At 52.6% G+C, this 21,271-nt stretch overlaps 2 protein-coding genes across 3 annotated transcripts; one reads left to right on the top strand and one right to left on the bottom strand.

The window, feature by feature from the left end:
* The first annotated feature begins 2,648 nt into the window (after positions 1 to 2,648).
* Positions 2,649 to 9,511, top strand: PNPO (pyridoxamine 5'-phosphate oxidase). Of its 2 annotated transcripts, none has more exons than XM_059908096.1 (7): positions 2,649 to 2,924; positions 3,817 to 3,941; positions 5,036 to 5,135; positions 6,324 to 6,377; positions 6,630 to 6,722; positions 7,082 to 7,152; positions 7,374 to 9,511. In XM_059908096.1, exons 1-7 carry the CDS (start codon positions 2,787 to 2,789, stop codon positions 7,540 to 7,542), a joined length of 750 nt encoding a protein of 249 aa, XP_059764079.1. In that variant the 5' UTR covers positions 2,649 to 2,786; the 3' UTR covers positions 7,543 to 9,511. The 2 variants fall into 2 exon arrangements, with proteins under 2 accessions (XP_059764079.1, XP_059764078.1); XM_059908095.1 differs by having other exon boundaries at positions 6,630 to 6,758.
* A 2,097-nt stretch (positions 9,512 to 11,608) lies between these two features.
* Positions 11,609 to 16,698, bottom strand: PRR15L (proline rich 15 like). Its single transcript, XM_059908069.1, has 2 exons — positions 16,433 to 16,698; positions 11,609 to 12,774 (listed from the first exon to the last, which is right to left on the bottom strand). The coding sequence occupies exon 2, from the start codon at positions 12,743 to 12,745 to the stop codon at positions 12,443 to 12,445; it is 303 nt and encodes a 100-aa protein (XP_059764052.1). The 5' UTR covers positions 12,746 to 12,774; positions 16,433 to 16,698; the 3' UTR covers positions 11,609 to 12,442.
* Positions 16,699 to 21,271: the final 4,573 nt, after the last annotated feature.

Genomic DNA, 21,271 nt, shown 5'->3' with positions numbered 1-21,271 from the left:
CCAATCACCAAGATGTAACTGAAATGTATAATTCAATCAAACAATTCGACTAAAAGGTGACTGAAGAACATAAATGCAAAAGCATCAGAAGAAAACAGGCAAGGCATAGCCCCCAAACTCACACCCAGCCTTTTGTTGCATATTAAGAAACCGGGGTGCCTCTGTACAATGCAGTATTGCAAAATAGCTTCTATTCACTGAAGACTCTCGAGAAAAGATTAGGAACTTTACAAAGTTGGGTGTGGGCAAAATGTTTAAGAAAAAGCAGTAACAATAAAAAATTCATTTCTCCCAAGCAGACAAACCCCTTGCTGGGGTTGCAGCAGTAGCAACACAGCCAGCGGGCATGTTCCCCCCTCTGGTTTGCACTGTGGGGCTGCTTTGTGATCTAGACACCAAATCCCACTAGGCAGAAAAGCACAATACAAGCCTACTTATTATCTTCAAGATGAAGGAGCAAATATAAAAAGGCAACCAGTTGCAAACTTCCTCACTAACAGCCAAGGATGGAAGAGGCTGTCAGAATCTAGAGCTTTTTCTCTCTACCTGGCCTTAAAAAACCTTAAAAAACCTTAGGCCTTAGACACCCTGGTTTGACAGCAGCACAGGATAAAAACTTAGAATAGTTGTCTAAAGCCTAGCCCTTGCTACCTACCTGATCTTCAGCAGGCACCGAGCCCCTGACTACTTGCCTGGTCTGTTTTCTCACCACCTAGCTCCAACAATATCACACTCGAGTTGTTCCCTCTTCCTGGCATGCCTGTTCCGTTGTCCATCTGGAGAACCCTTACTCATTAAGACAAATCAAATGTCTGCTCCCTTTATGAAGCCTTTACTGACTGTGTGACCTCTGGAGACCACTTCCTCCTTTTTGCTCCCCCTTACCTTGCGGAAACATCTGTTAAAATTCCTGTAACTCCTTAGCTTACAGATCTGCCTTCCGCTGTAGACTATAAGCCCCTCGTGGGCAGGAACCATGCATCTTCATCTTCATGTTTTCAGACCTAGCTCAGTGCCTGGTCCAAAAGAAGTCTTTAACACATGTCTACCCCACTATACCGAGCCCTTGGCTTTTAATTTTTAAGCAAACCATTCAAATGATCCTAGTCTTGGTGCCCTAGAATCTTGGGTCCAGGGTAGCATAGCCCAGCAGGGCTAAGAGTGTAGCTGCATGAACAAAATCATCTGAGCTGAAGGGTACTAATCACTGCTTACCCAGGTTCAAGCGCAGGGCCTTGGGAGGAGGGGAGCAATGCTCATATGTGGAAAGACAACTTCAACAAGAAAGAAAGCCCAGTCAACTCTCTCTCGATTGTGTTGACAGAGAAAAATGATGGCAACACAAAAACTTTGAGCCAGCGGAGGATCCATAGATCAACATCGTTAAGCCTTGAGACATGTATTATTTCTTTGCAGCAAATTTGTCTTCCAGATTCTATTTGGCTCAAGCTATGTGCACATAATAAAGGATGATAGGTATCTAATGTTGGGCTTAATGAAGCTTGGCTGTAATGCAGACACCTGGGCAGGGCAGGAAGTTTCCCTTACCTGGCACAGTCCTGGGGTGCCTGCCTAGGTGGCTCCTGCAGCTCCCCTTCCTGATGTTGGTGGAAACCAGGACTACAGAGAGGCCTTGACCCAAGGCTGCCCCAGCCAGGTCAAAGCTGGAATGGGCACTGGCAGGTGTCCTATTTCTCAGCCCTGAGTCCACAGCCTGGAAGTGACTTTTGCATAGCCACCTGCTCCCCTGTGCCCTGGTTTACGGCTGGCACTGACCTGGGAGCTAGACTCCAGCTACCTAGAAAGGGCAAAATGTGAAAAAGGGGAAACGACAAAGATGGGGGTGGCCCGGGAGAGGTGGGGCAATCTTTCCATCTACCAGAACACTGGCTAGTGTGAACTCTGCTGCAACCACAAAAGGGGAAACCATGAGGAAAGGGAGCAGCATGCTCTGACCCAGGTTATAGCAATGAGGCTGCAGAGAGGGGATTCAGGCTGGAAGATAGTTCTGGTCTGGGATGGCTTGATCCCAAATTTCCCTCTTCCCCTTTCCCATTCAGCCATCTGCTTTCTTACCATAGTCTTGACCCCACTGCTCCTCCCCAGATCCCAGAGCACCTCCCCATACTCACACACTATACAGCACCTATCCCGTGAGATCCACAAGTCATTTGCAACCTGTCCCACTCTTGAACGCCAATTTCTCCCCCCCACCAGATCGCCCCTTTCTGTGTCTCCACATCACCTTGCCTCAGAGTCTGGCCCCTAATTCCATTTTCCATTTGTCCTTTCCTGGCACCAGCCTCCCCCGAGGGGTACTTTCTGCACTAAACTGGCCTTCAGGCACCTGCTAGGGGCCGACCCCTTGATACTGACTACTCCCCTCAAGCCCCCAGCGGCTCATTCCCCGCCCCGGGCCAGGGCCGCTTCATTTCCTATACCTTTAACAAACTCCACGTGCGTGTTAACGGCGGTGACAGCATTTCCTTGTCTCTCTGCTCCCGCCCCCGGAGGCGCCGTCCATTGGCTGCAGGGTTCCTCCGTTCTTGCTCTAATTGTCCTCGCTCTTGGAAAACTCTGACCAATGGCATCTCCGCGCCCGGCTCCCCCCACCAACCCTGGCTTCCTATTGGCTCCCATTGGCTTGGAGGACTTGGGGCCTGTGGGCCTGGCTCGGCAACTGGCAAATTCTTCCTCGCCGGCGTAGATTCCCGAGCTAAGAAACTGGTTCCGAACCCAACGGAACCCAGCGCGGAGCGACGCTGGGTCACGTGGCCTGCGGCCCCATGACGTTCGGGCTGCGGGGCGTCATCGTGACGTTCGGGCGACCCGCCGAGTGGCCCCGCTGCCTCCGCCACCTGTGCAGTCGCGGTGCTGTCATGGACCTGGGACCGATGCGCAAGGGTTACCGCGGGGACCGAGAGGTGCCGCCGCCCCGCAGGGCCTCCGCAGGGCGGGGGCACACGGGATCCGAGTCATCTCCGGGGCGGAGGGGAATGGGAGGGATCACCTGGGGTTTCTGGTCCACCCCTTGGGGCTCGGGGTCACCTCCGTGGGAGAAGGGGGTTCAAAGACAATCAAGGGGGAAGGTGTTCTGGGGAAACGAGGATGAAGGTGGACTCCAGAGGCAGCTTGTCATAGGGGCTCAGGGCGCGCACTCGGGGGTCTGCCTGGATGAAATCCTGTAGGTCGCTCCGCGCACCCCTTGGGCGGTTTACTCACCTCCCTGGGCCTCAGTTTCCTCACCTGTGAAGTGATAGTACTGACCTCACGGGGATATTATGGACTTTGATATTTGAAAAGTGCCTAGAACAGTGATAATTAGCTTATAAATGTTTGATAAAGAAGTAACACGTGGGGCAGGAGGACTATTTTACACAGGAGGGGAGGAGAAAGCTCCTGGCTCTTACTGCCTTTTCCCTCCTCAGGAGAGAAACCAAGAGAATTATTTTGGAATTGGGGCCCAGGGCCTGGTTACCAAATCTGGTTGCATGTGAGCATTTCCAGAAATGCATGTTAAACATGCAAGTTTTCATTAAACCTCAGACCTACTGAATGAGAATTTACAGGGTGGAGCCCAGGAATCTGTCTTTTTTTTTTTAGGCTCCCCAGGTGATAGGTTTGACACCCATGACATGAAACCCTGATTTGTCCATCAGTAGGCGTGGGACCTATTCACCTTTTCGTGTTTTTTGTTACGAGATAGTTGTTATGAGGACTAAATGAGTTAATATTTGAAAAGTGCCTAGAACAGAGCCGTGTACACAGTATGCACTACATGTGTTTGTTAAGTGAAATAAAACTCTCCCTTCCCAGGCGTTTGAGGAGACTCAGCTGACCTCCCTGAACCCCATGAAGCAGTTTGCTGCCTGGTTTGAGGAGGCTGTCCAGTGTCCTGACATAGGGGAAGCCAATGCCATGTGTCTTGCCACCTGTACCAGGTAGGCATAGCTGTGGGCCCTTCTGAAGGTGGGTACAGATGAAGTAGGAAACTTAGGAAGCTCTCAGTTTGATGGATGACAACTTTATGATTCTAGTTGTGTTATTAACATGCTGTGTGGCCTCAGGCAAGTAACTTGTCCTCTCTGGACCTCAGTGTCCTTACCTCTAAACCAAAGAAGATTAGACTTTACTCAATTCCATTTCAATGATAAAATGTAGTGCCTCATTCATCTCTGCCCTTGATGCACCCACCCCCCAATACACACAACTTTGTCTCCCGCATCTCCCGGTCTCCCCAGTTCCCATCTGCTCTTTGAGAGGCAGATCTCCTGGAACCTCTCCATAAAGCCCTCTTCCTCTCTTGAAATCTAGCACAGTGCTTGTTTGTGTCATTCATTTGACAATCAGTCATAAACCCCTTGAGACATCTCTTATATTAGCCTCTTATTCAACTCTGCTTGTCCCCTGCTCACTAAAGCATAAGGCCTTGAAGGCAGGGCTCTTGTACTGTGCCCACAGATATCCCCCAGAGCTAGTTTGCTTGGGCCACCATAACAGAGTACCACAGACTGGGGGGGCTTAAACAACAGAGATTTATTTTCTCACAGTTCCGGAGGCTAGAAGTCCAAGGTCAAGGTGCTGTCAGAGTTGGTCTCTAGTGAGGCCTCTCTTCCTGGCTTACAGATGGACACCTTTTTTGCTGTGTCCCCACATGGCCTTCCCTTTGTGTGTGCAGGGAGAGAGGTCTCTGGTGTCTCCTCCTCTTCTTATAAGGACACCAGTCCTACTAGATTAGAGTCCCACTCTTACGGCCTCATTTAACCTTAATTATCTCCCTAAAGGCCCTACCTGCAAATATAGTCACATTGTGGGTTAGGGCTTCAAAACGGAATTTTAGGGGAACCCAGTTCAGTCCATTACAGAGCCCTAGGCAGTGGTGTCATACTGCACCTCCAGGACAAATTCCCATGGGCAAGCGGGAATGGGCAGCCTGAGTGCACAGACAGTGCAGAATCAGGGGGTACACGTGTAGGGGTGCTCAGACATCCTGTGGGGAGGGGCTCTGACCACAGTGCTCTGCTCTTTGCCGCAGAGATGGGAAACCGTCCGCCCGCATGGTGCTGCTGAAGGGCTTTGGCAAGGACGGCTTCCGCTTCTTCACTAACTTCGAGAGTCGAAAGGGACAAGAGCTGGTGAGGGTTCACGGTAAATCCTTCCTGGGCCTGCAGGGTCCAGCCCTGGCTCATTGGTCACCTTCTCACACCATAGCTGCCCCAACCCACTTGCCGGCTGTGCTCAGGCACCATCCCGCCTGCGGGCCTTTGCACTTGCCCTTCTCTCTGCCGTGGATGAGTGCCCTCTGTAGGCACCCCTACCTCCCCATGTTTACCTGAGTAGCGCCTGTTCCTTTGGGTCCAGCCCCCATGTTACCTCCTCAGGAAAGCCTTCTGGACTCCCAGGCCGAGTCAGCCCCTTGCACTGTTTGCAGTCATTATAACTTGAAACTTTCCTTTCTGCCATTTTTTTAGTTTCTAACCATGCATGTATTTATGGGATTATGTGATTAATGTTTGTGTCCTCTGCTAAACCGTAAGCTCCTTGGGGTCAGAGGCTGCATCTGTGGTATCTCTGTTATACCCCCAGCACCTCTCCTGGTGTTGAGCACAGAGTTGGCACTTCGTATGCATTCAATTCGTGAATCCAAAATGAGTACCCTTCCCTGAGTCCAGTGCAGCCAAACATACATTTCTGAGGATTTGCAAATCTATGGGTGAGAGAAATGGCAAGCCTCACTTTGGAGTCCATCTGGCCCATTTACCATGTGAACCTGGGCACGTTACTTAACCTCTCTGAGCCTGTCTCCACACCTGTAAAAGTAGGCCTACCTTTGAGGATTTAAAAATGAGACGTTACAGGACTTCCCTGGTGGCGGAGTGGTTAAGAATCCGCCTGCCAATGCGGAGGACACGGGTTCGAGCCCTGGTCCGGGAAGATCCCACATGCGGCTGAGCAACTAAGCCCATGTGCCACAACTACTGAGCCTGTGCTCTAGAGCCTGCGAGCCACAACTAATGAGCCCACGTGCCACAACTACTGAAGCCCGTGAAGCAACAAGTGAAACCACTGCAACGAGAAGCCCGCGCACCACAAGAGTAGCCCCCACTCGCTGCAACTAGAGAAAGCCCGTGCACAGCAACAAAGACCCAACGCAGCCAAAAATAAATAAATAAATAATAAAATAAATTTATTTTTAAAAAAAAGAGACGTTACAGTAAACGCATCTGCAGTGGACCTGCGCAATGCAGACTCCCTGCCTTCCCCCCATGCTGGAGGCATCCTCACTCCTGTCCTGATGACTGTGGATTCTGTTTCATTTCCAGGACTCTAATCCCTTTGCTGCCCTTGTCTTCTACTGGGAGCCCCTAAACCGTCAGGTGAGTGTGCATTCCTGGGACAACCTGGGGTGGGCAGGGGTGGGAAGGGCCTGAGTTTATGAATGAACCTGGTGAGGGTCCCCAGGCTGGGCAAACATCCTGCCTTTCAAACGGCTGTTACTTAGCTGGGCTAGCTGGAGTCAGGCGTGACAGGGCAGCGGATAAAGAGAAGAACAGAGAGGACTGGGGCCTGTACTGGTTGGGGGGGCAGGTGGCATTGAATGCCGTCTAACCAGGACCATCCCTGTGCAGGTGCGAGTGGAGGGTCCCGTGAAGAAGCTGCCCGAGGAGGAGGCCGAGTGCTACTTCCACTCCCGCCCCAAGAGCAGCCAGATTGGGGCTGTGGTCAGTCACCAGAGTTCCGTGATCCCCGATCGGGAGGTGAATGGGGCTTCTCCTTAGTCCTCTGGGTGGTAGTGCTTTGGCTCAGCCCCAGAGGCTGTCCCCAGGGGATGCCAGGGCCCTCTCTCTCCAGCAAAGTGAAATGGATGGTCTCCCTGGGGGACGTGGATTTGGAGAGCAGGGAACAGGCCTCCTGTATCTGTCTGACCCTCCCGTTGGACTGTGCCCCTAGAGGACAGAGGCCGGCCGGCCTTGCTCACCAGTGTCCTCAGCACCTGGCACAGAGCACATGCTCAGTAAGTGGTGATTAAATGAATCACTGACTGGGTCTGGCCCTTCCTCCATCTCCTTCCCCTGGACAGTATCTGAGAAAGAAAAATGAGGAACTGGAGCAACTCTACCAGGAACAAGAGGTGCCGAAGCCAAAATACTGGTGAGTGATACCTGGTGGTCGTCTAGAAAGGGACACTGGGACCCTCGTGCTTACTTAAAGCCACCCTGTCCATGGAATTACAGATCTACTCCTTCCCGGCAACCCTTGTTTGATGTACGCCAGCAACTCCCTTCACGGGGCGCTGGGATGGCGCGGAGGGTGGTGGGGTTGCCTGGCTGGAAAAACGCACAGAGCATCGAAGCCTCTGCTTCTCCTTGTAGGGGTGGCTACATCCTGTACCCCCAAGTAATGGAGTTCTGGCAAGGCCAAACCAACCGCCTGCATGACCGGATCGCCTTTCGACGGGGCCTACCGACAGGAGACTCCCCCTTGGGGCCCATGACCCACCGAGGGGAGGAAGACTGGCTCTATGAGAGACTTGCACCCTGACTCCCAATCTGCTGGCGCTGACTGGAGCTGGGATCCGTGCTGAGAGAGGGTATGGGATCAGGAGCCAGGCCCTTCTAAACTCAACGCATTTCCCTTCCCACCTCTTATATTCAGGGCCCTTCAGAGAGTTCTCTGTAGTCAGCTGGTCTAGTGGAGTCTAACAGTGGCATGGACAATCACAAATGTAAAATAATCCCATAATTATTCTTGACCTTAACTATGATTTATTGGAATAGCTCCCTCTAGGGGTAGCATCTGGTGTGATTCCCTTTTCTGGTGACAGGGGGTGGGCCCACAGCAGCCTTGTCTGTTATCACGTGACAGTCATACCGGCCAAAGCCCATTGGTCCCAGCAGAAGCACCTGAGCCAATCTAGCCAATTGGTTTTTCTTGTCACCAATTTGAAATTTGAAACGGAGGGACTCAGAGCATAGGAGTGTTTGTAGCCAAGTCAATAATGGCCGCCTAGAAGCAACAGCCTCTGGTTGCTGCTCTTGCAGCTCCCTCAGCAGTCCCTGGATCCCTCCTTCCCGTGTCTGGGTTGTGCAATTCCTCCTCCTACCTCAGAAAACCCATTATCTCTTTAAAAAAAAAAAATTTTTTTTTTTCTGCTTAGACTAGCCATTATCTATTTGTGTTGCTTGCAACGAAAAGAACCTTAACTAACTCATTTACTCATAGGATATTTTTATACCACTTACCCAACTGATAGCTGCCTTCCATTATCCGAAGCACAGCAATGTGGAAAAGAGACTAAATTTATTCTCTGTAGCTCCAAAGGACCCATAGGTGGAAGCTGCACGGAAGTAGATTTCATCTCAATATGGGAAGAGATTTCAAACAATTGGGGCTGCCTAGGAGGGTGTAGGTTAGGTAATGAGTGCTCTGTCACTGTCAGACAGGAGTTTTGTAGAAGGAACTCGTGCTGGTACCTATGTTTCAGGAAGCTTTTCATCAAGCTTTACTTTCCATATTTGGTTATAAAAACTATATGTATGTGAAATACATATATACATACATTTATATGTATTTTACTTTCCAGGTATAAAATTAAATAACAGAGATTATACTTTTCTGACATTCACACATCCTTTTACCACCACCACCACCCCCACACCTGATGATGACTCCTAGATCACTGGTGTTCATCCTCACTGGAATTACCGAGGAGCTTTAAAAACCGTGGTGCCCGGTCCCACCCTCAGAGATGATTTGACCAGTGTGAGTGCAGCCCAGACTTGGGGAAGTTTAAAAGGTCCTCGGGGAATTCTGTGCAGCCGAGGTTGAGACCCCCCGGTAGTAGATGCTTGCTACTTGCAGTGTGGTCCACAGGCCAGCAGCATCAGCATCACCTGGGAGCCCAGCCCAGACCCACTGAATCTCACTCAGCTTTCAACAAGACCACCCGCACCCCCAGGTGACCCAATGCACCAGCCTCAACTTCTAAACCAACTGCCTCCCGCCCTCACAATTGGATTCTTCAGTCACCCTTGGCTGAGTCCTGTGCTGAGCTGTAGTATTGGCTTTCCTCGAGCCCAAGTCTGGTGACCAGGGACAACCTGAATGAGTGGCCTACAGGCTGCGGAGAGGAGCCAGGCTGGGCAAATGTTTGCTGTGCCTAAGCCAGGATCAGAGAACTATTTGTACACATTGGCCTTGAGCTTGCCACCCTGTAAACTGCTTCATTCCACTGCATGGGCGTGTGCTTCCGTGTCTGTTACTGACTGCCTCCTCCAAGGGCGGCCCTCTGGGTGTTGGCCCCCCTTAAGCCTGGGTGCAGGAAGGCACAACAGTAATCCTGTGGCCACCTGCAGGAGAGGGTGCTGGGGTGCCCTTCCCTACCGTGTCCTGTTTGCATTGTTGGGGGCTGTGTATCCCCCCTGCTTTGGGCCTGGTCTCAGCTGTTCCTTTCCTCTCCTCTGTCTGACAGTCACTGTGCCAAGTCTATAATAAAAGCTCGTCAGCATGATATTAATGTTCAATCTAGCCCGGTCTCGTCCCCGCCCCCCAGGACTGAGGGGAGTTGGGGAATTAAACAACTCCTCCCAACTGGCTTCTCCCCTCCGGGAGGTTGGGCGTCCAGCAGGGGGAGCCCGAAGCCCAGGGTTGGCCCCTCCTGGGCGGCGCAGGCCAGTTCTGGTCGGCCCTCCCTGCCTCCCCCTTTCCCCCTTTCCACGCCTGGGTCTTGTCCCAGTGAAACTGTGGTCGATAACCCATAGCCTCTCCCAGCTCCCGCACATATTTGCACCCTCGCTTCTTCCTCTGGCCTCGTGAAAACTTGCAGCCGCCTTGGCTCCGACTCCCTGGGCAGCCAGATCTCCCTTTGGCTTTTAGTACCTCCCCCCACCCCCATTCATCCATCCCCCAGCTTAGGGATATATGTGGAGTTTCCCTGGAAGATTACGCGGACATCACTTTGGGCCGTGGAGTGGGGTGGTAAGCATGGGGCAGGGGGGCCTGCAGACTCTCTCACCTAAGAGGGGTGGTGGTGCATGCGTTGCCAGCATGAGATAGAACCACGGGTCAGTGGCCCAGGGCCCAACCTCACCCCCCCTTGCCTCAGGGAACCTCAGGATGGCTGAAGTGGCAGGTCCCTATGGTCTGGGGTCACAGGGGACACTCACCCTTGAAGCCGGTTGACTTTCCCTCACTGGTTCCAGAGTCTGGGCAGCCCCATCGGATGGTGCTCGCCTTCCAGGATCCCGAGGCCCAGGCATAACCCCACCTCCCCTTCTGCAGAAGGTGACTGTGTTCCTTTCCTTGTTCTGAGCCTCAGTTTCCCTTCCCTGAGCAGATAAAAATCAAGTGTGGAAGGGGCTGTGTGGTGCAGCAGTCATGTGCACAGCTCTGGCCTCCGTCCCAGCTCAGCCACTGCAAGCCCTGACCTAGGGCTAGTGACTTGACCTCTCTAAACCTCAGCTAATGCACCTGGAAAACTGGAAAACAGCGATAATGACAGCACCTGTGATGAGAGAGTTAAAGGAGGACCCTCGTGGAGGACTTGTCACAGGGCCTGGCCTGTTAGAAGCCCTCTGTGAGTGTCAGCTGCTAACCCTAGGCAGAGCTGCAGCCCTGGGAAAGTCAGCTCCTCCATGGGAGGCTTTATGGACTGAGTGATTGATGGGACCCTAGAAAGTTCCATGTGGTGGGGAGGGATGGGGAAGAGGCTTTGGGGAAGGCGGCACACCTGAGCCCGCCTTCCCTCCCTCCGGCCCCTGGTCTCCCACACTCATCCTCAGAGCTCCCTCTGGCCTGGGTGAGGCCACCTAACAAAGGCACCCTTGTACAGGTCTGTTTGTTTTGGTAAATTTCCTGAGTAACCTCCCTGGGGTGGCCCAGTAGCCTGCGAGGAGTTGACCTGGAAGCCACAGAATCACATTGTTTAGTTGTCACCTTGGTCTCTCTCTGTTCCCACCATGAGCTCCAGAGATTCGGCCAATTTTTTCCAGTGCTCGGCTCCTGGGTCTGGACCTAACAGCATAGGGAGTAAGCTCTCTCCATGTCCTTAAACGGTAGCTGTGGGCTATGGTGGAGTTCCTTCATAAAGGAAGGGGAAGGAAACCGATATTCACTGGGCACCTACTATAGGACTACTTAGGGGCCACTTAATACTGACCACCCCCTGTGAAATAGGTATTATTACAGTCCGTTTTACAGAAGAGGAAACTGAGGCTCAGAGGAGGTGTTTTTTGTTATTGTTGCTGTTGCTGCTTTTTTTTTTTTTTTAATGTTCCCCCAAATCACACAGCTACTAAGGGGGGAACTAGAATTTGAATCTGGATCCCAAACCAAACCACTGAGATTTTGGGATTGGTCACCAAAGTTCTACTCCATTCTCTTGGAGCCCCTGACAGCCTCTCTTGCTGAGGTGTAACCAGCTCCCTCCTTCACTCTCTTCATCTCCAGATGCTAAAGATGGCTTGGTGGTGAAGTTAGTGACCCAGGTATTACATTTTTACACCTGGGGACACTTCCTGGTGCTTGAAAGGAATAGTTTGAACACAAAGTAAAAAAGAATAAAGGCATGAAAAACAGCATCTCAGTAAATGCAAGACAAGAGCATAAATAGGTTCTCTGCTTTTGCAGCATTGTTTATTACAAAAAGAAACCTACGATGATTTTTTTTAAACAAAGTTCAAGGCTGCAGGACTCATCTCTGAGGCTGATCCATCTTAAATACTAGTAGGGGGAGGAGGGCTCCTGTCAGAGCCTCCCACCCCGTTTCTGAGTTTGGACCCGCGGGGCAGTGCAGCTTTCCTTTGAGGGTATGTGCAGGAACCCACGGGGTCCCTAATCTGGCCTTCTGCAGCACCCCCTAGGGAGTGCCATGGTTGCCCTCCCCCTGCACACCTGGGAGCAAAGTTCCAGGAAGTTTCCCACCTGAGTTAGGAGGTGAGCTCAAGTTCAGCATCTCTGCCTCAGCTCCTGGAAGCCACCCCGCATCACGTGGCTTCTGGAAAATGCACTCTCAGAATGGATCCAGAGAATAATCACAGGTAGAGAAAGTAGAGGGAGCAGCAATTCAAACTCACCCTTGACCCTGTGCCCCAGGAGCGGGTGAGGTCTGTCCAGCTCCCTGTTCCATTCCTTCCACGCCCACCTCCCTGCTGGTGCTTCCACCTCTTCGAGGAGGGCTGTCCTTCCTGAGTGGGACTTTTCATCCTTGAACTGGAGTGCCTTTGTGTGTGGTGGGGGAGGGTGGGAGGACCTGGGATCTCTCAGGCCTTCCAGAAAGCTGGAGCACATAAATACAAACCTAAAACCAGACGTTTCCTGCCAGCAGGCATCAACTGCCCCCGAGGCTTCAGCTGTGGCCAAAGAGGCCAGCGTGGCGAGCTCCTGTCTCAGATCCAGCTGATGGCAGGGAGTGGGGAGGTACTAGCATCCTCCTTGGTCCCCTTCACTGTCCTTTGCCCTCCCTGTCATCAAAGAGGTTGGGGTTCTCTGCTAGCGTGGCTCGGACTTTTTTCTTCTCCTTGAAGCGGCCCGAATTGGAGACTTTGACGTGCTTGCCCTTCGTGTTCTTGTCCACAATCTTCTCCAGGCGGGTGTTAAAGTTGCTGTTGGGGCCCCCGCCATCAGGCCTTGGGGGCTCTGCGCCGCCCTCGGTTTGGGTGTAGGTGTCAGGGATCTCATACAGCACCTTGGGAGTGGATTTCTTTTTCCGGAGGAAGGTCAGCTTCCACCAACCAACTTCGGTCATGGTGCTCTCAGACCCGAGGGTGGGGCTTTCTGCAGGAGCAGGGGGTGTAGAGAAAGGGGTCAGTGGGGAGAAGGGGCGGGGGCCTCGGAGCAGCCCTTTCTAGTCTCCCAAACGTGGGCTCTTTTCATAGCCTGGGCTTGAAAGAATTGAAGCCTGGGGCCAAATGAACCCAGGATTCAGGTAGGTGATGCAATACTTTTGGGGTATATCAGGAGAGAGAGGGGTCTGGGGAAGGGGTGGCCAAGAAGACATCCATGGGGAAGCCATCTGAGCCAGGCGGAGGGGACAAGGGGACAAGCAAACACCACTGCCAAGCAGCTTTGACACTCTAGGCCCCTTGGGGCTGCAGGAAGGGGAACAGCTCGCCCGGTCACACAGCAACAAGGCCTTTGCCACATTCCCATGCTCTTCCTGCTATACCGCCAGGCCCTGCTGCCAGGAATGGACAGATGGTCAGCTGGTATCAGACGGACAGAAACACCCTGTGCATTTTACTTGGAATTCATTACAAGATTAAATAGGATTTGTGATGTTCAGAGTAATTTGGACTTCCCAGTGGTCACCACCACGACTAAATGAGCAGCCGGGGTTTTTCTAAGGGGGAGAAATGTCAGGCTGGGAGCGGGAAGTCCCGAGGACTGTTCCAGCCTCGTGACCTCTGGCAAGTGAATTCTCTGGACCTCGGCGTCCTCACCCGTCCCTTTCAGCCCTAACGTTTAGCTCTAACGTTAATCCCTGCCCATGAGGTAGACATGCTTTGCAAAGTATTCAATAAAATTTATGCTAATGTGATCATTATTGAGGGGTGGCTCCCCTTCCCCATACGGCTTCCACAAGGACAGGGGTTTGAAGGGGACCTGAACATTTGGAAGGAAGTTTGGTGAGGCCAAGAGGTACATGTGGGATCTGGTCTTCACAGGCTGGACCCTCCCTAAGGATGCCCCACCAGAGGTGGGGCAAGGGGGCTGAAATCCAGCCTTCTCCCCTGACAACATAATGTGTCGTGACACAGCTATGGCCTAGCCTTTTACTAATTTCCACAAAGTTGCCGCCTGAGCTAGTGGAACTTCTGGCAGATGAAGTTGCCTGGACAGCACAAGAAGAAGAGAGCGTAGGCTGGAGGAATTAAGATCAATGAAAAAGCAGGCAGAGCAATGAGAAATGGAGACATCTCTGGGCCTGGAGGGGTTGGTGGTCTTGTTCTCAGGACTCCGTGGCGTGGGCTGTGAAAGTCCTGAGGAGGAAGGTGCGATAGCCACAGTACACAGTACAGAAAGCTAGGTGGTCAGCCGGCCTAAGCCCAGGCAAACGTGTCACCTCCTTTTACAAACTGATGGTCTTGGGAATTCCCTGGCGGTCCAGTGGTTAGGACTCCACGGTTTCACTGCTGAGGGCCCGAGGGCCTGGGTTCAGTCCCTGGTTGGGGAACTAAGATCCCGCAAGCCGTGCGGCGTGGCCAAAAAAACCAAAAAACAAACAAACAAAAAAACCCTGATGATAAAAAAAAAACAAAAAACCCTGATGGTCTTAACTACATTTACATTTTCTAAAAAGACCAGAAAGAAATATGACAAATGATTAATATTGGTTTTCTTTATGTAGAAGGAATAGGGGATGTTTTCTCCTCTCCAATTTTTGATTCCCAGATTTTCCATAATGAGTCTGGATTTCCTTTAGAGGGGGAGCATATCAAATTCAGAAAAAATGAAAGCAGGATACTGACCTCGGCTTGGAATGAATTGCGTGCCTGCCTCCATGGCCCCCTTGTTGTGGTCATCCCCTGGCCCTCCATATACCCATCCCCTTGCCCAAAGCAGATGCCCAGTGGCTTGCTTCCCACCTCTCTGTCCAGGAAGCAGATCCCACTTTGTCAGCTCTGTCCCTCGAGCTGAGCTCAAGTAGCAAGAGAATCCCAGGGAAATCTAGTGCAGCTCCCAGTTAGAAAGTGAAGGAGGGGTGAGTAGTCAGATAAATACCTTCAGGGCACCCTGGAGAGGTGAGCGCACCAAGGGGACAGCCTGAGAGCTTTGCTTTGGCAGTCTGCCCCACCTGGGCTGAGCACAGCCTTGCACAGAACTTGGTGTGCCAGAATGGGTTTCTGGAAGGAGTTGTGGGGAGGGCTGGGAAGGAGGGACAGGGCGCTTGCTTGGCCTGTGGGTGCCCCAGTCACCACCTGGTCCGGGGCAAAGTCCACAGCCCCACCACCTCCCACTGCCAAGGAACGTGGGGAGTGGAGGATCCAGCTCCTGAACCGACAGTAACCACCAAACTGCCTAGCTCCATGAGAGGAAGTGGCCTCTGCTTGTGCCAGTTAAAATATACCCACTTTAACAGGTATTTGGACTTGGCATCCACAGGGCTTAACTCTCCTTGGCGTAAAGGGAGCGACAGATCACAAGGAACTTGTCAGAAAACCACAGAGAGAGGTCAGAATAGCCCTCGGACCCTGCCCTGGAGCCTCTACCACGGCACCAAGGCACTGGTGCCCTTGTCTCCTGGCCTTGAACTCTGGTCTCTCCAAGATGCTTTTTGCTACGCCTTGCTGTCCCTTCTGTCCAGGAGGACATGCGTGCACCAGTAAGCAGGTGTTTGGCCCTCTAGGCAAGCCTGACCTATGGAAATCTGAACTTGCAGAACAGATAAATTAGTAGACTATTCTTTGTTTTACAAGATAACCTGGCTACAAGATTCTTTTAAATAGTGAGCTACCCCAAAGTAGTGTAAAATCTGATTTGCTTTAGGAAAAAAAAAAAAGTGACACAATAGCCAAACTTCCCAGGTATCCAAAGTTGCAAAGAGCCAGATGCCTACAGCCACATGTCCATGCCTAGTCACAGGAGGCTAGGGGGGCATGGGCGGAGGGAAGGTACTTGGGATTTTGAGCAGACGCAGCATTTGGTGACACGTCTGCTTGTGCAGGACCCTGAGCAGGCCGTGCTGAGGGCAGGACCCTTGCCCCAGGGCCCTGCCACCCATGGGATGTTAGAAATCAGACCTGAAGCTGTAAGCTACACCTCTGCTGTTTGCACAGCTTGGGAACCCACAAAGGGCCTCACGGGACAGCCTGCCACCCCCTGCCTATGGTGGTCAGCACCCTGGCATGCATTAGGCACCACAGGACAGCCCCCACCATGCCAGCTGGGTTCTGTGAGCTCCCCTAAGGGCCTTGCCCAGACTGGGCTAGGCTCCTTCTCAGCTGGGACAAGTTAACCATTGACAGGGGTGAAGGTGGAAGGGTGGAGGGGGATTGAGGGAGCAAGTCAGCATCCATGTTGCAAGACAAAACTCAGAACCCCCATCCCCCATCTCTCTGCAGGACCCCTGTGGTACTCCTTCACTCTGCGTGAGACTGGGGGACCCTGGATAGGACAGGGAGATGGTCCTACCGGCCAGCCAGAAACATCCTCCAGGCTGGGGGGTAGGAGATGGTAGGCTCCAGCTCAGCAAGAGTTAACAGAGCACTGCTCTGGAGTTAAACTTTCCCAGAAGGAGCTCTCTTGGAGGCCTGGATTGACTCCAAGAAGCCAGTGGGATGAGTGGAGTTCTGCCTGCCCACCTAGCGAGAGATGGGGGCCTGCGTGCCTGGGTCCCCCTCCCAGCTGGGCTTGTCAGCTGTGGAGGCAGAACTGGGTCCCCTGACAGAGGTCTGTGCCTTGGTTTCCCCTCCTGCCCACCCTCTGCCTGTACCTGTGATCCCGACTGCTCCGGGCTGGAGGCGAGAGCTTCCCTAGAGAAGGAGCTGAGTGGAGGAGCTGCCCCGAGGCAGACTGAGGGAGGTAGGGGTGCCTCCGGGGTGCCACGCCAGGCAAGGCTCAGGCCAGGAGAGCTGAGTAGGGGCAGCTGTGCGGCAGGTGAGAGAGAAACAGGTGCAGGAGCGGGTACCTGCTGGGCGCTGCAGCTCCAGGAGTCAAGGTGAACCTGAAACCCAGCCCTTCCCGGCTAAGTAAACAGAAGCAGAGGCTGGCTTGGCTGATGAATATTCATCACCCCAGAAATCCAACCCCGGCAACACCCCCCACCCCGCGCACCCACCCAGAAGCCAGGGTCCTCCAGGGACCGCCCAGCCAGGAGGAGGCAATCCTGAGAGAAGTCTGAGGTGGGGAGAACACAGGAGCCTCTCTCCTCAGTTTCCCCACTCTCAGGTGCCTTGTGGCACCCCCCAGCCATAAGCAAGGTCACCCCCACCCATTTCATGCCCCAAAGAGACCAGACCCTTCCCCGGAGTGAACTGCCGCCTGGACATCGCCCCGGGCACAGTTGGGGAAGGGTTAAGGGCCGCTGCTCGCATTGGCTGGGAGGGACGGGGTGCACCCAGCTCCTTTGAACTCCAGAGTCGAAACCAGTCCCTGGTTAAACTGGTTGGCAGACCGGTTCCCAGGCTCTCCTCCCAGGCTGTCTGCTCCCACCCCAAGCCTTAGGCGGGTGCTGGCTGGGGGGCTGTGGCTGCCTCCTGACCTGAAGGGCCTTCCTCCAGATCTCCCTGGAGGTGGGGTTGGGCGGTACCAGCCCCTCCTTAGGCCAGGTTCTCCAGACCCACCCCAGCCTCAGGCATCCTCATCCCCTCCTCCTTCGCTTAGAAGTAGGCTTCAAAGACCTTGAGATCCTACCTTCCTCCATGCACCGTGTCCTGTTCCAGGCGCAGAGCGAGGCACTGGGTAGAGAAAAGGCATACGATTCCCCCTATCCCTGGCTCGCCCTCCAGGTTACATTCTAAATTCTAATTAACCAACTCTCAGACCTGCCCTACCATCTCCAACCCTGCATCTACTCGGTTCCACTTCTCATGGCCTCTTGAGTTCGTGTTTGCCTCCATCCTAAATATCCCTTTGTGCCCCTAGGCCTCAGGCGGACAGTCCTTCAAAGGCTCCCCACGGCCCATAGTGGAAAAGACTTGGCCTGGCCCTCCTAGGAAGGGGCCTCTGCAGCCTCCTCTCCCAACACTCCCTGAATGTGCACATGAGGTCTTTCTCTGCCTACCTTCCTGGGTGCAGAAGCTGCCTAACAGGACGAGATTAGGAATGGCCTCTCCACCCCCTGAGTAAACCAAGACAAACTCCTATTCATCCCTCAAGGCCTAAATTAATTATTATGCCCCCTGCTCCACCAGGAATTTTCTTGTTCCAACAGGGCTTACTCACATGCTTCTATTTAACATGCTATATACCACGATTGATTAAATGTGTATACACACTCACACATATATACATATATAGTATTATTTTTTAATTTATTTATTCATTTATTTATTTTGGGCTGCTTTGGGTCTTCGTTGCTGCTTGCGGGCTTTTACTAGTTGCGGTGAGCTGGGGCTACTCTTCGTTGAGGTGCGCGGACCCCTCATTGCGGTGGCTTCTCTTGCTGTGGAGCACAGGCTCTAGGCACGCGGGCTCAGTAGTTGTGGCTCACGGGTTCTGGAGTGCAGGCTCAGTAGTTGTGGCACACGGGCTGAGTTGCTCTGCGGCACGTGGGATCTTCCCGGACCAGGGCTCGATCCCGTGTCCCCTGCATTGGCAGGTGGATTCTTAACCACTGCACCACCAGGGAAGTCCACGTGTATAGTATTGTAATGATCTAGTCATGTATTTGCCTCCCTTATAGAATGTTAGCTCCTTGAGCCCAGAGTTATCTATCACGGATACTGACCTGATACATAGCAGGTACTTAATGCAAACTTTAAAATACAAATAAGAGGGGCTTCCCTGGTGGCGCAGTGGTTGAGAATCTGCCTGCCAATGCAGGGGACACGGGTTCAAGCCCTGGTCTGGGAAGATCCCACATGCCGCGGAGCAACTAGGCCCGTGAGCCACAACTACTGAGCCTGCGCGTCTGGAGCCTGTGCTCCCAACAAGAGAGCCCGCGATAGTGAGAGGCCCGCGCACGGCGATGAAGAGTGGCCCCCACTTGCCACAACTAGAGAAAAGCCCTCGCACAGAAACAAAGACCCAACACAGCCAAAAATAAATTAATTAATTAACTAATTAAAAAAAAAAAAGAAACTGCCGAAGTGTTTAAAAAAAAAAAATACAAATAAGAGGGACTTCCCTGGTGGCACAGTGGTTAAGAATCCGCCTGCCAATGCAGGGGACACCGGTTTGATCCCTGGTCTGGGAAGATCCCACATGCTGCGGAGCAAATAAGCCCATGCGCCACAACTACTGAGCCTGTGTGCCATAACTACTGAAGCCTGCACGCCTAGAGCCCACGTTCTGCAACAAGAGAAGCCACCGCAATGAGAAGCCCGTGGACTGCAACAAAGAGTAGCCCCTGTCGCCGCAACTAGAAAAAGCCCGCGCCGCAGCAATGAAAACCCAACGCAGACAAAAATAAATTAATTAATTACTTAATTTTAAAAAATATAAATGAGATACAGAAGTATTGTCTTTAAGAAATTCTTAATGTAGCCACTTGCCTTTGTCCTACTCTCCCTGGGGCAGGTAAATGTGAGAGAAAACCCATTTATTTCACTTCTTGTGGTTTCAGCTGCACCAGGCTTGCTGATACGTTATCAGATCCCCTGGGGTCTATGTGAATTGAGGATATTACTTTGTAAAGTTCTCCTGCCTCTCATGAGAGGTACACACAGTCGTCCCAAGAAGGTTTCTAGATCTGTCACTTTCTCTGAAAGCCTAGTCTTTTTGAGAGTGGATGTCCAGTCCAGAAGACACCAGAAGAGGCTAAAAACTTAACTCAGGTGTTGGGAAGATGCTGGAAGGATGATGGGATGAGCACTGGCCTGGAGGACTGTAACCAAGGGCCAGGACAGCATTTCCATCTGTAGGAGGAAGTGGCTTGTTCTGGAAGCGCTCACTGCCCCCGCTCCAAAACTCAGGGCTTTCTGATGTGTGGGACCCAGGAGGGCAGAATTCTGTTCTCTCAGCTCCAGTCTGGAGGATGCGCCCCAGTGGGTGGGATTCAGTGGATACCCACTTAGCCTGCCCTTCGAAGAATGCCAGCAGGGCCAGGTACAGGGGTAGAGGCCCGCCCCAGCTCCCCTTCCTGGGAGGGACCAGCCTGGGAAGTCAGGCCCAACCCCTGACCTTTGGTAGGTTTGTTTCTGGGAGGAGCAGGGTTGGGAGGGGAGTTTGAGATAAGGCTATAAACTATGAATATCCCTTAAACAGATCACCCTCACAAGGCCGCTTTATTGCTTTCTAGAATTCTTCACCTTTTTTTTTTTTTTATAAATTTATTTATTTATTTATTTTTGGCTGTGTTGGGTCTTCCTTTCTGTGCGAGGGCTTTCTCCAGTTGCGGCGAGCGGGGGCCACTCTTCATCGCGGTACGTGGGCCTCTCACTGTCGCGGCCTCTCCCGTTGCGGAGCACAGGCTCCAGACGCGCAGGCTCAGTAGTTGTGGCTCACGGGCCCAGCTGCTCCGTGGCATGTGGGATCTTCCCGGACCGGGGCACAGACCCGTGTCCCCTGCATTGGCAGACGGATTCCCAACCACTGCACCACCAGGGAAGCCCGAATTTTCCACCTTTTAATGCACCTTCCTAAAACTAGGTTCAAGTATGATATTCCAAATACAAACATGCAATGTGCACGTTTTCAGAAAGGTGTCCTTGTTGAGTAAAGCAAGTAAAATACACCTAAGGGAGCCTCAAGGACCTTGGTGCCTGTTGGGACATGCAGCCACCGGGCCCTATGGGATTATAGATCTAATCTGGCCCAACAGATCATTCCTCTCTTACTGACCTCTGCCCAGGGAGTAGATCTAGGTTCCAGGGATATTGATTTCCCAAAGCAGGGAGAGGAGAGGGGCTGCCATTCTCCTCAGCACTCCCCCTCCTCTGGAAGGCCAGAAGATGGGAGATCCTGGGGGTGGCCAGCCTGGCTGAGGGGATAAGTGGGGCAAGGCCAAAGACTGGCCTCTGGAAGCTACACCAGGCGCAGCCGGGAGGTAGGCAGGGGCAGGTCTGAGGTGGGTGTCGAGGCTGCCATTGGAGGGGTTGCCGTTGCTGCCCTTCAGGGAGACCTCAGTGGGGAGTGGGAATATGAGCAGCCAGTATTCACAGGGACTGTGTTCCAGGGACTGCTCCAAATGCTCTACATGTAAGAACTCTGGGTCCTCACTGCCACCCCAAGGTAGAACCTCTGAGTGGGTTCACCAACTTGCATCCCCACCAGCAATTTTCCCATTACTCTTTGTTTTAGTTCCCTGTGGCTAATGTAACAAACTACCACAAACTTGATGGATTTAAACAACAGAAACGTATTCTCTCACAAGTTCTGGAGGTTGGAATTCCAAAATCAGCTTCACTGGCCAAGGCCAAGATGTTAGCAGGGTCATCTTCCCTCTCGAGGCTCCAGGGACAGTCCGTTCCTTGCCTCCTCCTGCTTCTGGTGGCGGTAGGCATTCCTTGGCTTGTGGCCACATCACTCCCGTCTCCTCCTCCATCCTCACATCACCTTCTCCTCTTCCATGTGTCTAATCTCTCTCTGCCTGTCTTTTACAAGAACACTTGGGAGAATAGTTAGGGTCCACCCAGATAATCCAGGATGATCCTTACTTAATCACATCTGC

This window comes from Balaenoptera ricei, chromosome 20 (genome assembly GCF_028023285.1).
Source record: "Balaenoptera ricei isolate mBalRic1 chromosome 20, mBalRic1.hap2, whole genome shotgun sequence".
NCBI classification, from domain to species: Eukaryota; Metazoa; Chordata; class Mammalia; order Artiodactyla; family Balaenopteridae; genus Balaenoptera; species Balaenoptera ricei.
The sequence above is the reverse complement of the archived record's forward strand: the minus strand, read 5'-3'. Positions and strand labels throughout refer to the sequence as shown.